Source organism: Pithys albifrons, chromosome 4, assembly GCF_047495875.1.
Source record: "Pithys albifrons albifrons isolate INPA30051 chromosome 4, PitAlb_v1, whole genome shotgun sequence".
In the NCBI taxonomy this organism is placed as follows: Eukaryota; Metazoa; Chordata; class Aves; order Passeriformes; family Thamnophilidae; genus Pithys; species Pithys albifrons.
Genome location: NC_092461.1, coordinates 41,494,450 through 41,509,795, shown reverse-complemented (window position 1 = coordinate 41,509,795; position 15,346 = coordinate 41,494,450). Strand labels below are relative to the sequence as shown.

General features: G+C 37.4%; 1 protein-coding gene across 11 annotated transcripts in view; it reads left to right on the top strand.

Annotated features, from left to right (window-relative positions):
- Positions 1-15,346, top strand: part of COL14A1 (collagen type XIV alpha 1 chain) — a 117,743-nt gene that overhangs the window by 65,493 nt on the left and 36,904 nt on the right. For all 11 annotated transcript variants that reach the window (XM_071553916.1, XM_071553918.1, XM_071553917.1 and 8 more), the window contains 10 exons: positions 1,238-1,387; positions 2,039-2,155; positions 4,008-4,154; positions 6,422-6,496; positions 7,816-7,955; positions 9,187-9,310; positions 10,880-11,023; positions 12,956-13,120; positions 14,656-14,694; positions 14,905-15,043. In XM_071553916.1, coding sequence (XP_071410017.1) covers positions 1,238-1,387; positions 2,039-2,155; positions 4,008-4,154; positions 6,422-6,496; positions 7,816-7,955; positions 9,187-9,310; positions 10,880-11,023; positions 12,956-13,120; positions 14,656-14,694; positions 14,905-15,043 — 1,240 coding nt within the window. The remainder of the gene's footprint in view (positions 1-1,237; positions 1,388-2,038; positions 2,156-4,007; positions 4,155-6,421; positions 6,497-7,815; positions 7,956-9,186; positions 9,311-10,879; positions 11,024-12,955; positions 13,121-14,655; positions 14,695-14,904; positions 15,044-15,346) is intronic.

Genomic DNA, 15,346 nt, shown 5'->3' with positions numbered 1-15,346 from the left:
GGTACTTCCTTGGGTTTTGAATGTGAAAGTTTCATAGTCACAGAATGATGCAGGTTGGAGGGGACCTCTAGAGATAATCTGCTCCAACTCCCTGAACAAAACAGGACCAGCTTGGAACAGGTTTCACTGGACTCTGTCCAGCTGAGTTTGTAATATCTCTGAGGATGGAGATATTAAACCCGCTGTAAGCATCTCTTCCAGTTTTTGACTACTGTCACCGTGGAAGTGTCTTTCCTAATATCTAATAAAAAAATTTCCATGTTGCAGATTTTGTCTGTTTTCTCTTATATTTTCCTGTTTTCCTCACAAGACATTCTGTCTCTGTCTTCTCTATCACTTTCTGTAAGGTAGCTGTAGGCAGCAGTCAGATTTCCCCCCTTAGACTTCCCCTCTTCAGGCTGATCAATCCCAACTCTTTCAATCTGTCTTTCATGTCATTTTCCCTTGACTGTTTACTTCAAAGACTGTCTTTGCTCTCTTCCTATTCCTCTCTTCGGTGTTCGCCTATTCTTCAACATCCTTTCCGTCACAATACAAAGTTTTTGTTTCTTCCCAAACACTTGATATGTTTTTCATTGCCCATTTTGTCTGTGCTGCATCCTTTGCCCACCTGCACATTGCAGCTGGACAAGGCATCCAAACTTTTTTCTTTAGAAAAACAGGGTCCTCTAGTGAGAGCAAAACAAAAATTAGGGGTCATTAAGGGACTAAAATAGTGTCCAAAGACAATACTGCTGCCTGGTTTCTGAAGTGTATCCAGAACAACGTGGGGAGATGACAAAGGAGCTGTTTGCTGTTCTGATTTGGGAAAGTTTTATTCTTTTCTATTTTCATTATCGTTTTTACACAGTATTAAATGGTGCTGTTGTATAGAACCCCTGAGGGACTATATTGTGGCTGGCATTTGCTGTCCCCCCTGTTGGTCCTGGCACACCATCAGACTGAGGAGATCTTTGGCTGCCTATTTAGAGCAGTAGTAAGTTGCTGAAGCAGAACAAAAGGGTCTTAACAGATGCCAGTGTCTAGTTCTGCCTTAATGAATCCCATTGCTGAATTTTCCAAGTGTGTTGTGTCTTCTATCCATGCAAAGATTGAGAAGAATGTCTTTGTTTTTGTGTATGATTAAAAAAAAAGGGACAAAAAATAGCAGTAACTTTAGGAGCACAACTTTTGAATGTGCCTAATTCTAATTTATAAATTAGAAATGATTTTCTAATTTATTTCATTTTTTTTGCAGTTCCTGGTCCTGCATTGGAGACCTTTGTAGGGGATGATATTAATACCATTCTCATTCTAAATCTCTTCAGTGGAACGGAGTACAGTGTTAAAGTATTTGCTTCATACTCAACAGGCTTCAGCGATGCCCTGACAGGCGTAGCCAAAACCTGTAAGAATGATTTCATGCTGTTCAGATCTCTACAGGCTGTTTTTCATTATAACTATGGCTTTGTGAAGCTCTCTGAAGAAATTTTCATGTGGGAGAGTTTCTCAGTTTCGTGCAAATTGTTTTGCTGAAATGAAGGTCCCTTTTTTATGAGACTGTGTCAAGGCTTTAAAGTGATTTGCTAGACATTAGCAAGACAAGGGCCATAAAGTAGATACTATTTATCAGCCAAAAATATATTTGCCTAATGGTAGATATAAATTTGCTCAATGAAAAGTCTATCTAGTTTATTTTTTTTTGGCTCCATATATGTAATATTATTTGGTCTTTATGTATCTAAAGCTCAGTTGGAAATTAGATTTTGACAGAAATGCTTCTGCTATTATGATACTTGTATACTTGTTTTTAGTAACTGAATTTTGTAGCAGTCTTCATTATTTAGTCTTAACTAAATCAACTAAAGTTCCAAACTTTTGGTTTAGAGATTCACTTTTTTTAAAATTCTCTGTTTTATTTTCTTGATTTTTTTTAAGCAGCTATGGAAATTATTAGTTAAAAATGAATTGGCACATGTATTTCACTCTAGTTATTTTGGTTTTATTCTTGAATATGTATCAGAAGCATAAATACTGTTTTTTAATGTTTAATTTTCAGTGTACCTGGGTGTGACAAACTTGGATTCCTATCAAGTCCGCATGACCAGTCTGTGTGCTCAGTGGCAGCTTCACAGACATGCTACTGCATACAGGGTAGTTATAGAGTCACTTGTGGGTAAGTTACAAAATAACTTGAGATGCAGCTACAGCCCAATCCAGAGAATTGAGTTGCATAGCTAAGAAATCATGTGCAGTCAGACCTGGAAACTGACTTCTGAAATACTAGAAATGATGGACACAAGACAGTTGGGTGCACACTGAAACTTTCAATACTAGAAGTAGCATTCCTGTCCTTTTGCATCAAACAGATGTTGATTACTTGTGCTTTTTATGGAAGGGACTTTGATCTGGCAGTAGAAGATAGGCAATTATCTGAGTTTTTCACTGGTGTGAGGAACAGAAGCTGGATACAGGATGAACTGAATACATCTAAGTCTGTAAATAAACCACCAACAATAGGTCTGTAGGATTAGGATGGACAAGAGAGGAGGGCAGAAGGGAAAGAAAAGTGCTAATTGAATCCAAACCATACTCACAGGTCAGAACCATGTCCAGTTTTGTCTGTTCTCTTTCTGTTACTTGTTCATTAAAGCTTGTAGATTGTTGCTCTTCTGGACAAACTTGACATATTTTTATGTAGCCATGCAAGGCTGTCTTGATGCTTTTGTCATGGACTATGTAAATGGTAAATTGCATCCTCTTCCATCTTACATATTCTCAAGTATAGCTAGAAGACCTTATGGGGATGTCACTATTAGTGCAGGCTAATTCTCTTATCCCGGGTGGACATTAGTGATATTTTGAATGGTGATAATTTAAAACCCTGGATAACTTGAGACAAATGCAGGTAGTAACATTGAATGGCATAAAGGTATCATGAAAAATAATACTGATTTGGTGGCAAAAAAAAAAAAAAAGACCTTTATTTGGAATGCCAAGTGGATGGCAATAAGGTTTGTTTGAAGACCTGGAATACAGACAAGCTGTTCAGACAGCAGAGATCTTGGCTGGCACAAGACAGCACAGACTTCCTTCTCATCTGGGAGCTAGCCAATATTCTGCTTTCTTCATATAGAACTGCCGTAATTGTTTTAACTGAGCTGAAAGCACTCAAATGAGAACAGGATGACCTAGAATGTGAACAAATGTTCCTTATTAACATCTATCATGATGGGATTTGATTGTCAGGTAGGTTGTGTGTCTTGTTCAGGGAGTGATTGTTTCTATACTAATGTAACATCTGCTAAATATCAGGTGGTTTTGCCTTGGCAGTGAATGACCGATTGGCATTTTTTGTATATTCGCTGTAAAATGCAAGATCAGTTGCTTGTGTTTCACTTCTTTCTGCTGCAGATTTTGAAATGTGCTGAAGTTTTTCTTATTAATAAAACATGCCTTATCCTTTTTCCTAGTACCTGGGCTTTTTCCATTGCCAATATGTTTTTCAATTCAGAATTTAGAAGAATTAGTTTTGGAACTCTGTAAATACTATTCCTTAATTATCTTGTTAAGTGGTTACTAGTGGAAATTGAAATACAATATCTCGTTCAGTCTTTTGCAATTACTAAGCACATTACAGACTCCAAGAACCAGAGGCACTGACAAAGGATGCCACAGAATTATATAATGCAAGAATTCCTCGTTATACTGATAACTTAGGATCAGATCCAAAGCCCATTGATAACAGTGTTAGTGGGTTTTATTAATTTTAGTGGAGCGAAAATCATCTCTTTTTCCTGAAGATGTTTGACACATTCCTCAACTCGTATTTAATACAAAGAATGAAATTTTACAGACGCTTCTGCACTTAGCTGAATTTTTGAAAATAAGGCAGCATGTAGTTTTTCAATTTATGTCAACCACTTGCCCTTCATCTACTGTCATATGCTCTTCTTATTTAGGATTTAAATTGCATTATTCAATAAAATAGTAAAACAAATATTTAATGGTTTCTTTTGTAATTTCAGATGGAAAAAAGCGAGAAGTAAATCTGGGTGGAGGGACGCCTAGACATTGTTTCTTTGAGCTGATGCCTGGAACTGAATATAAAATCAGTGTTCATACACAGCTTCAGGAGATTGAGGGCCCCGCTGTAAGCATCATGGAGACAACGTGTGAGTAAAATAGGGCAAAGTGCAGCCAGCAGCGATAATGCTTGATTGCTTCTTGTGTTCTGCTCTTTACCCGCAGATGTGCTATTTCTACACAGTTTCCTTGGGCTGAGCTTTTAATTTTTCAGCTACACTGTGACTCCTCCATAGAAGTGCGGGATCTTATACCACTGGTGTGAATTACTTGTGAAGTCACTTTCACTAACTGTGTTGTACTTCTTAATAAGAATGGAACAGGAAGGATTTAACTTTCTTCATAAGATGTCCCACTGCAGGATACTCTGAATATCTGTGACTTTGGGGAAAACATACAGAAAAATGAAGGAAATAGTGAAGGTTTCATGTCCTGCAGCTCTAGTTACTTAGTAAAATTTGAATAATTTACAAGTACATGAGACCTGGATACCCAATCTACTTCTGTGTTTTAAAACAAACATTCAACCTTTTTTATTTTTATTCTCAGTGACACATGACAGATAAAAAAAACCCCAAACAACAAACCTCACAGCTGTTTATGAAGGCAATATCCTGCTCTTCTGAGTTCAAAATACTGCAAAACAAAATACGGAACTAACAGAATGAATACTTCATTATTATCTTTCTTTCCAGTCTCAGTGGTGCTCTTCTTCTCATGCTGTATTGCTATACACCACAATGCTGTTACCTTTCTCTTGGGGTAGATAATGTTTCTACTTTTCTTCTTTTCCTCACACACTTATGGTTTCACATAGGAAAAACTTGCACAGGTGCATGACTCCACTATTCAATTGTCCAGGGCTCATTCTCAGAGCAGTGAGGAACAAGCCAAGCTTCCCCAGCTGTTTCAGGGAATGTATTTAGTGTGCTCTGCAGTCAAGGGAGTTAGAAGGCACGAGGAAGAACACAACTTGGCCTGTTTGTCCATTTGAGAGAGGTAGTTTGTGATGCAGACAAATTACTGTATCACCTCAGAGGAAAACTCTTCAAAGAAAGGAAATCTTCAGGGTGGCTTGTACCTCTGGTGCTGCGAGCAGCCTTTCAAGTCAACCTTTCAAGTCACCTTACAGCAGTTGTTACCCTTCCTAAATGGGTCTGATCCTTTGTTGCTGTGGCCACGAAGGTCCTGGGCATTAGTTCCTTGTAGGTGGTTCAGTCTTAGACATTTATCTTATTGAAGTCAGTGGGAAACTCCCCATCGGCTGCAGTGGGAGTCCACTTGGATGTGGACATGAGTCTTGTAATGACTCTTGTTTGCACTAATCTCTCCCAAATGTAAGTGCCTTTTCTCAGGTTGTCATATCTAACTCTATCCATTCTCTATAAATGTAACTTATGTGTAATAGCAGATAACAGGTTTAGTCTTACTTGAAGGACTGATATCCTGTCACCTGTGGCTTTTTATGCTAAATGCATAGAATAAAAATGGGGAAAATGCCCTTGAGCAAAAGTAGAAGCTTTTCCTCACACAGAGTTGTGGAAGTCAGTGTATGCACATTTATCTCTGAGAATTCAGCTGGGCTGTGTTGAAAGCCACTAAATAGAGCTCTTGTATTCAGCAAAGCTGTCAGTGAGTGATTGGGTATTCAGCTTAGTCTCCTCAAGGTTGTCATCCAAAGTTAACTTTCAGGAGAAGAGTGAAGGATGCGTTCAGGAACTCAGTATCGTAACCTTAATAGAAGTTGCTGAAGGCAACAAGCCACAGTCCTGTAGAGTGGTAGTTGGAGCTGTGTTTCTACATGGAAACATGACAAGGTTCTTCACCAAATTCAGAAAAATATTGATCAGGGCAGACTGTGACCTGCTCTGAGTGCAGGCACTGGCTTGCTTTTGCGTTCTGTCTTTGTATTTTGGATTGCAGGATTAATATCTCCTTTCTTCCAGGGTGCATAAAGACCTACCTTCTGTTACTGAGGACTGGCTGTGGTTTTAAATTTTTAAAAACTTTTAGAAGTGTATTATGGATTCTAGGTCAAGAGTAGGCTGTCACATGGCCTGCTATACTGGGGCAACCTCAAAAAGGGGCAGTTCCAGTAGTGGTTCAGTTGTATCATTGTATCATTCATGCTGAAATGCAGCCATTCATTGTTTTGAAATAGTAGTATTCTTTTTCAGGTGGTCAGAAGAGGAGGACATTACTTGCACACAACTATATTTATCTCCAATTGGATAATTAGTGGGTCAGAGTTAATGAATTTTTTATGTGGAGATGAGTAGAAAATGCTGTGTTTATTACAGAAAGAATATATTGGGCTTTTAAACATGCTTGAATATTCCTTCTTTTTATTCTCCAGTACCATTTCCAACTCAACCACCAACAACACCTTCAACACCACCTCCACCACCTACAATCCCACCTGCAAAAGAGGGTGAGTTCTGCATGTGTGAATTTATAGTAATTTTAAGGTGTTGATGCAGTGTTTTTCTGCTTCGGACAATATTTTAGACCTGTGGAAAGCAGATCTCAAAATGCATTTGCTACAACAACACTGTTAAGACAGCTGGATTAAATTTAATGAGCCAAAATTCTGACATCATTATTGTATTGTTGAAATTTGCTGAAAGGAGGGTTAATATATGAGACTTTCTTTTTCCAAAACTCCTAAACCATATGTATTTTGCAACTGAAGCAGACATCCTAGGATAATTGAACTTCTAAAGCTGCATGATGACTTCAGGTAATGCAAAAAGTGTTGGCCATGTTCAGCAACTTTTTAAATGCAGACTTCCTTCTATTATTATTTGAACATGGATTGTTTTGTTCAGTATCTCATGTTTCGGTGAAAGGAACATTATTGTTGAAGACCGAGGATCAAATATGTCAGCTTGAAGTCAGTGAACCAAACTGGCATGTAGTAATTGAGAATTTAACCCATAACCACAGGGGAAAAAGAGACCTTGCATGTGTGTTTATAACTGCATAGCAGCAGATGTTGAGGGTTTTTTGTTATACAAGGAGTAATCAACAGAAAATGACAAATACTGGTATGGGTCTTCCCATCCCATTCTCTGGATGTAGATGAACATTTTTCTTCAAGGCCAAATATATTGAAAAACATACCTTTGCTTTGGACAGTTTGCTTCTGAGCCCAAGCGTAGACTTGGATTCTGTGGAACGTTGAAAGTTCCCAGTTCCAATGATACAGTGAGAAACTTGCGTGAGCAAGTGTATAGCTCTTGCAGGCCATTTTGCATAAGAACGTGCTAGAATAAGATAAGATGGGTGAAACCTGCATTTCTGCTACATGGTGCAATTGAAGTGATTTAGATACTACAAAACTGGGGTAACATTTTGAATGAACTAGTTTATCTCTGGGAACTTCCACAGTTGAGATTTTCTAATCTTGCTTACTGTGTGATGTTAGGAGTCTGGCATTGTGTAAGTTCATGTGTGGTTTTACTTAAAAACCTAAATAAAAACATCTAGCCAGACTTTAAAGAACCATGATGGCCTTGAAATGTATTCTATGATAATATCTGTCAGCGCAGACAGTTCACCCCTTGCAGAGCTCAGCTGGTTCTACACCTGCACCGAAGTCAATGCCAGAAGGTCTATTTGCTAAAGCATTACTAACTAACATTAAACAAGGACTTTTCATGACAGTTACATTTTCCTAAGTAGTTTATGAGATTTCTTGAGGAGTTGAAGCATTGCTCTAATTCCAAAATACTTGCTTTTCTTTCTCAGTGTGCAAAGCAGCCAAAGCTGACTTGGCGTTCCTGGTGGATGGGTCATGGAGTATTGGAGATGACAATTTCAATAAAATAATAAACTTTCTCTACAGTACTGTTGGAGCTTTGGATAAAATTGGTCCTGATGGAACACAGGTAATCAACCTGTAGAGAGATGGAGGGCGCATGGACTTGGCAGGCTGTTTTTAGACTTAGACCAGAAGTAAAATGAATCAAAAAGTAACTGACATAATTTCATAGGCCTTGTGAAGATATAAACTGCTTAAGGACAGTATCTTTTTCCAATATCTTTTTATGCACAACATATGGTAAAATTCTTGATATGAATTTTGGCAGCATGAAGGCTAAGTATCGTTTCAGTCTCCTCTAAACCATTCTAGTGACAATTATGTTGTGTTAATGTTTTTGGCATTGGTACTCACTATGATGTTTATTTCTAAATAATCTACAAATGGCATTGGTAGGGGAAAGTAAAGGTTCTTTTATTTAAAATCACATGCTCTACAGAATCTACAGTGTTTGAAATAAAATGTAGTATTTACAATGATTGTTCTATTTATGTATTTGTTTAGAGAGATGTTTGAATCTGCTCCAGAACAAATTATTGGCAAATATATATTAGTGTTTCAAGTGTTACCTATATAATATGTGGTGTGGGTTTGCATTGGAAATATATTTTAACTTCTAAAAACCCTGAAGAATACTTAGTTTTTACCGTTTCTTGCTATACAACTGTTTTCCCAGAATACAATTCATGGTGCTTCAGAATCTTAGACACAAGCTTAAGCATAATAGCTCCTTTTAAATCAAGGGCACCACTTACAGAATATGAAATTCAATGTATGCTTTGTGAGTTGTAGGGGTTTAGTGTATAGTATTTAAGTTCAAGGTCTGAACTCCTGTATTTGAGAGAGGCAATATTTCAGAATATGTTCTTGAATCCTTCTATTACTTGCTTCAGCCTTGCTCCCAAGCTTAAGTTACATATGTGCAGATATTAATTTGTGGAGACTGAATAAAGTTCCTGCAGTTCTGTGTGTGAGTAACTGTACAAGTGTGAGCAGCTGTAACCAGGATTTTGCTTTGGGGCCTGATTGAGGGTGCTTTGCCAAAGCGGGTATTACCTTTCTCATCCTGTTTGCTGCAAAATGAAACCAGAAAGCGTTAGATGGTTGCCAAGGCTGCAGAGAGTAAAATTAAACTTTATTTAGTGAAAGCTTTCTTAAAGAGAAAAAAAAAATCTGGCTTCAATTGAAGGATGAAGCAAAGTTGCAAGATAAATCCTTGTTTTAAATGCTCAGATTCACCTTGCTTTTTGCTTATGCACTGGGTGGTGCTTTGTAATGAACATCTTCTGTGTGCACAGGTGGCAATAATTCAGTTTAGTGATGATCCCAGGACAGAATTTAAATTGAATGCATACAAAACAAAAGAGACTCTTCTTGAAGCTATTCAGCGAATAGCCTACAAAGGAGGAAATACAAAAACAGGTAAGAAAAGTCATGATTGTGATGCAGATTTTCTCCTGCTACTCTCTATGCAGTATTTCTATCCTATTAGCTGAGTGGTTTAATTAATCAGTGCAAAACCAGTGAGAACATGATATCTCCTCACTGAAGATGAAAGATTGGGCACTGAAATTAAAAAGTCTTTGCAATCTGTAGTTTACACTCTTCAGCCCTTACTGCTGCATATTCAGCCCACTGACCACCAGTGATGGCAAGAATGAGGGAGGCAGGGGAAGAGGCAGCTGGGCAAAAGGAAATGAGTTTGAAGATAGTGTAAGGTGGAATGGGGAGTAATACAAAGTCAGCTTGGCAAGTGAATAGAAAAGTGGGAGGAGAGAGAGGGTGAGGACAGAGCTTGCATAGCACGTCAAAATCTGGACAGAGTGGAGGGTCTGTTTGGTTGTAAGCCAGGACAGTTAAGCCTCAGTGGCATGTTTAAGACAGGGATGTGGGAAGATGTCTGTTCACTGAATGAGGCTGCATTTTAATTAATCCCTTAGGATAGCTTTCTGATGAGAAGACATTAGGGATGAGTCCTGAAAGGGTTAAAACTGTATGTTGAAAACTGTATGTTTTATCATTTGCAGACTACACAGAAATTTCTTGCAGCTGTTGCATTACATCCAATGTCAGTATTATCAAAATAACACATTTTCCATTTACTGCAATGGCACTCTCAGTTGTTATGTGTACTGTGCCCTACAATCCAGAAAAGAGGGTTTTGTTATCTCTAACCCAGCCAGCAGCTGAATACCATACACAGCACTCACTCACACCCTGCCCCTATCCCTGGTGGGATGGGGAGAAGAATCAGAAAAGAGGAAAACATGTGGGCTGAGATAAGAACAGTTTAATAACTGAAATAAAGTAAAATATAATGATAATAATAGTAATGAAAAGAGAGACAACAAAAAGAGAGAATGGAATGAAACCCAAGAAAAACAAGTGATACACAGTACAGTTACTCACCAACTGCCGGCAGATGCCCAGCCCATTGAAACAGTGATTGACTCCTTCTGGCCAACTTCCCTAGTTTATATGCTAGGCATGATGTTTTATGGTATGAAATATCCCTTTGGCCAGTTCAGGTCAGCTGTCCTGGCCATGCTCTCCTTTAATCTTCTGGTGCAGCTCCTTGCTAGTAGATCATGAGACACTGAAAAAGCCTTGACTCGAGGTAAAAACTGCTTAGTCACAACAAAACATCCATGTGTTATCAGCATTATCCTCACACTGAATCCAAAACACAGCACTGTATAAACAACTAAGAAACCATTTTACTTTATTCCAACTGAAACCAGGACACCCACACATTTCATTTTCTTGGTCTTCACCTTCTGTATTGAAAACTGGAAGCCATAAAATTTTCAAAGGATAGGGTCAAAATTAAACTTTTCTAAATCTTGATTTTAATAACTACAGAATGTACTAATTGATAGACTGCCTAGGATGCAGCAGATTGCTCTTTTTATGTGTAACATCTAATATGAGAAGCCAATAGAAACTGGATTTATATACAGTGAAAGTGTGTTGTCAATTTTTGTGTTACAGGCAAAGCCATTAAACATGCAAGAGAAGTCTTGTTTACCAGAGAGGCAGGCATGAGAAGGGGCATTCCAAAGGTTTTGGTTGTCATTACTGATGGGCGGTCACAGGATGATGTGAACAAAGTCTCCAGAGAAATGCAACTAGATGGTAAAATGTGTAGTTTTTAAGAACTGCTCACATTTCCTTTTTTTCCCCTCGTTAATTGCATCTATTTAATGGGCATGAGATAAGGGTAACTTTTCCTCCAGGAAGATTTTCAAGTCCAAAGAAAACAGCAGTTGCTGAGAAAGACAGAATAACACTAGGATATGGTTAGATTCTGGATATATTTGTTGATTAATGGCAGTATTTTTAATTTTGGCAGCGGTGCTAAAATCACATGGTAATCAATGGAATTGCTCCCAGGATGAAGAATTTGGGGAATATGATCCTGAGAATCTGGATTGTCATCTATAAAGTGTAGCTCTGTGGTTATGAGCAAACTGAACTATTTTATTTTCTCTACAAGAGTTCCTTTGAAAATTCATTTATGTATTCTTTTAATGTTTTTGATCTGCTCTCACATTACACTAATTACCTTTAGGAATTTTTTTAAAGCACCATTTTTAGACCTTTAAGTAGCCGCACCGTGTTGTAAGTCTAAGAACTCTTTTAATTGGAGCAGAGGTTTGTATGAAAACCCAAAGGGCACAGTGTGTCACATGAAACAAAACTAATGGAGCCAAGGAAAAAAGCTATCTTCCTATTAATGTGAAGCTATCTGAGAATAAATTTGTGCTTTAGCTTTGACAGCTGTGAAGTTCCTGGTGTATATCACTGATTCCTGAAACTCAGGGTGGTTGTCCAGCTTGGCTGCCTACTTGTGTTGCTAGATGCTGAGTGTAGTGCCTTCATAAATAAAGCATATCACAAAACAGTAGAGTTTGCATAACTTGTTTTAAGTAGCAGCCAAGAAAACCCTGTGTTTGTGAATAAATTGAACTCTAAGCTGAAGAAAAATTGTTCAGCTCTCAGCTAAGTTTTGCAGTTGCATTATTAGCTATTAGACTGGCAACGACCTTGAGAGGAGATGGCATATTGTGAGGATTCAGTTGTGACTGGGATGTGTCACCTTGGAAAACGACTTTCTGTTTACATTTTCATTTTGAGTGTGCTGTGCAATGAGAGGAGAGAGAGGCTGGAGCAGGTACTGACTTGTATCTATGACAGCAACTGGCATGAAGAGCTGCTGATCTTGGATGAGACATGAAGATACAGTTGTAATTTATTAAGTCAAAGTTTTGTTATGCTGAACACACTGCATAAGGTGATGAATGCCCCTGGGCTTCAATCAGACTTAAAGACAATATTGCTTGACTGGAGTAAATTTGGGACTGAGCCATACAAGAACAGTATGCCCATTAACTGGATTCAGCCTGAGGTGGAGAGGTTTTTTCCCCTCATCTTTTATGGAAAGGAAAATGTTGAAAACCTTTTTGCTATTTTGCTGCTCCTGAAACATATAGGATACAATATCCATTTCATTTAAATCTTTGAAGTCAGGCTCAAATTTTGAAATATATTCATGCTGAATATATAAAACAGATTCAACCAGTGCAGTTAAGTTGCTGATGAAATGAGAATGTATTTATTTCAGTGTTCACTCATGAGGGAACCATGGCTTGAAATATTATATATATTAATATATACAACAGAAAAAAATCTGTAAAGGACCTACAGGAAATTAATTTCTCTGCTTTGTATTTATTATATACTTGATACATGGATGTTTTTGTGTAGGAAATCATTTAACCATATGCTAAAACTTTAAACTGCTGAGTATTCTTATGTATCTTCAAGAAAATGCTTAAGATTTAACTTTTTTAACTAAGCCAAGATAGCAAAAAGAAATATTTCGCAGAGAATGTATTAGCTTTATTTTAGATTACATACATGAATTTTCTTGTGCTGTAGGATAGTAATAAAATGTCCACCTTTGTATTTAATAAGGAAAGAAGCCAGTGCAAATACAGTAGTGTTCATTCTGTATTCCCCTCTCTAAATGAATGACTCACAAGAAGGTTCTTTTTTGTTCTACAGGTTTCAGCTTTTTTGCTATTGGAGTAGCTGATGCCGACTATTCAGAGTTAGTGAATATTGGCAGCAAGCCCAGTGAAAGACATGTCTTCTTTGTGGATGACTTTGATGCCTTTACAAAGATTGAAGATGAGCTGATCACTTTTGTTTGTGAAACTGCATCAGCAAGTTAGCCATTTTGATTATATTTGCTTCTAAAATAACTGCTAAATACTGGAGGGTTTAAAACTAATAATTTTCTATCATGTGGTATTCTTGATCTTTTTAATGTAATTTACTGCTGCTATTCTAATGCTATTTCCTTAAAAGGTCATGGAAAGGAAGGTGTGGTGACTTCAAAATAATTAATGGTTCTTTGCTGTAAATACAGAATGTAGCCACTGGTTGTCAAAAATTTATTTCAGATGTGAAACACAGTTCAGAATCATAAAATGTTAATACATTTTATTTTCTAGGGTACTTAACCCTCTGTAAGAGTACAATTAGCTACATTCATTATTACTCAAGTCACATGTTTAATTTTTCAATGTAGAGCCAATAATTCGTGTTTGTATTATGAGAGAAAGTAGATGAGTTGTAGCCAAAGGAAAAGCATAAAACATACCCAAATTCTGAAATCTGTGAAAAAGCCACAGTTCAGTCTCTTTATGAAAATTAAGGGGAAGACATTCTAGAGCAACACCTAATGGATAGAGGTCAGTAATTCAGTGCTTTTAGGTGTGTGCTCACAAGATATTGCCTTGTATATAAGCCAGGAAGTAGACAGTGAACAGCTGATGGGAATAATTTATTATTGTGAGTTCTTGTGCACAGGACTGTGAGTTATCATGAAACTGTGAGTTATCAGAGCTGGTAAGCACAAAAAAATGTTGTTTGTGAACCATCGTTTCTGAGATTTTGACCATAAACTCTACTTTCAATGGTAGAGAGAATGCTGAACATGAGAATACTAAACAGTAGCATTTACTAGGAACTTGTGCTTGTATTCTTAAAGTGATTTTCAAATATGAGTGTCCTGGGATCCTGTATTTTGCTGACATGCTGCTTCAAGGCTTATTGAATGTCCAGGACACCTTTTCTAAAAGAGATTAGTGTGTGTTTTTCCCTGCCAAAAGAAAAATATGAATCAGAATTACAGCAATTTAAAATGTATGCACACATCTTAAGGACTGTGTGCAGTTCTGGTTTCTCTTGCTCATGAAAGCTGTTGTGGAGTTTGAAAAGGTACAGAGAATGTCAGCTGTAATAATTGAACCTAAGATAGGGTTAGGCTGGAGAAGCTCACAAATAGAAAATTATGGAACACTTGGTCAAAACTCAATATAAGACATGCTTTTTTTTTTAAATGCAGGAGTCAGTAGATTTATTGCCTTTTTTTCAACAAATTTGAATTTGTTAAAAGGTTTGTGAAGGCAAGTTCATAGAAGGATTAGACAAATTCATGGGCAATAAATCCATAAAAAGATATTATATATGGAACACACAGGGAGGTACCCCCTATTAACTTTGCTATAACCCTTGTGGATCCTGAGGAGTATCAGCTGAATGGAGTGGTCAGGTGGCCAGGTTTGCATGCCCTTCCTAAACAGCATCTCTTTTTGCTGCTGTTGAGGGTAGAGTACTGGGTACAAGGCTGAGTGCATTAGTGTTCTGACCCAGTGGGATATTTCTTGTATCCTTAAATATGTTTTCTTCTTTTTCAGCCTGCCCATTGGTTGTTAAAGATGGCAATAATTTTGCAGGTATGGTCTTTTTGTGTTCATTTTCATTTCTTATTTATGGAATCATTTTCATTACATGATTTTCAGAATATTAGACAATAAATTTCCCTTCATGCTAATAGGTATTAAAAAATTGATGAATGAAACCCTATGATACAATTAGCTTTGTCTTTTATTGTTTACTGTAATGCAGTATTAAATTAATAAAATATATGTTTTGATACCTTTCAGGATTTAAAATGATGGAAATGTTTGGTTTGGTTGAAAAGGAGTTTTCATCTGTGGAAGGGGTTTCAATGGAACCTGGTACATTTAATGTTTACCCATGTTACAGACTGCACAAGGATGCCCTGGTATCCCAGCCTACCAAGTATGTATTAACCTATAAATACTCACAAAACACATAAAAATAATTTTCTAGTGCAGGCAATTATTCATTTCAGGGACTAGTATTTTTAGGTCAGAAGAGCAGAGGTACTAGTGTGTATGTGTGTTATACTGATGAATAGGAAGAGTGTTTGGTGTCCTGAGTTCTCAGTCAGTTTCATTCAAGAACAGCAATTGCAGGTAGGAGCAGGTAAGCCCAATGGCCATTTTGGGTTTCCCACATGAGCCAATTTCAGGTTTGTGCCCGTGTAGCACCCACCAATATCATGCAGGGATACATCTGGGC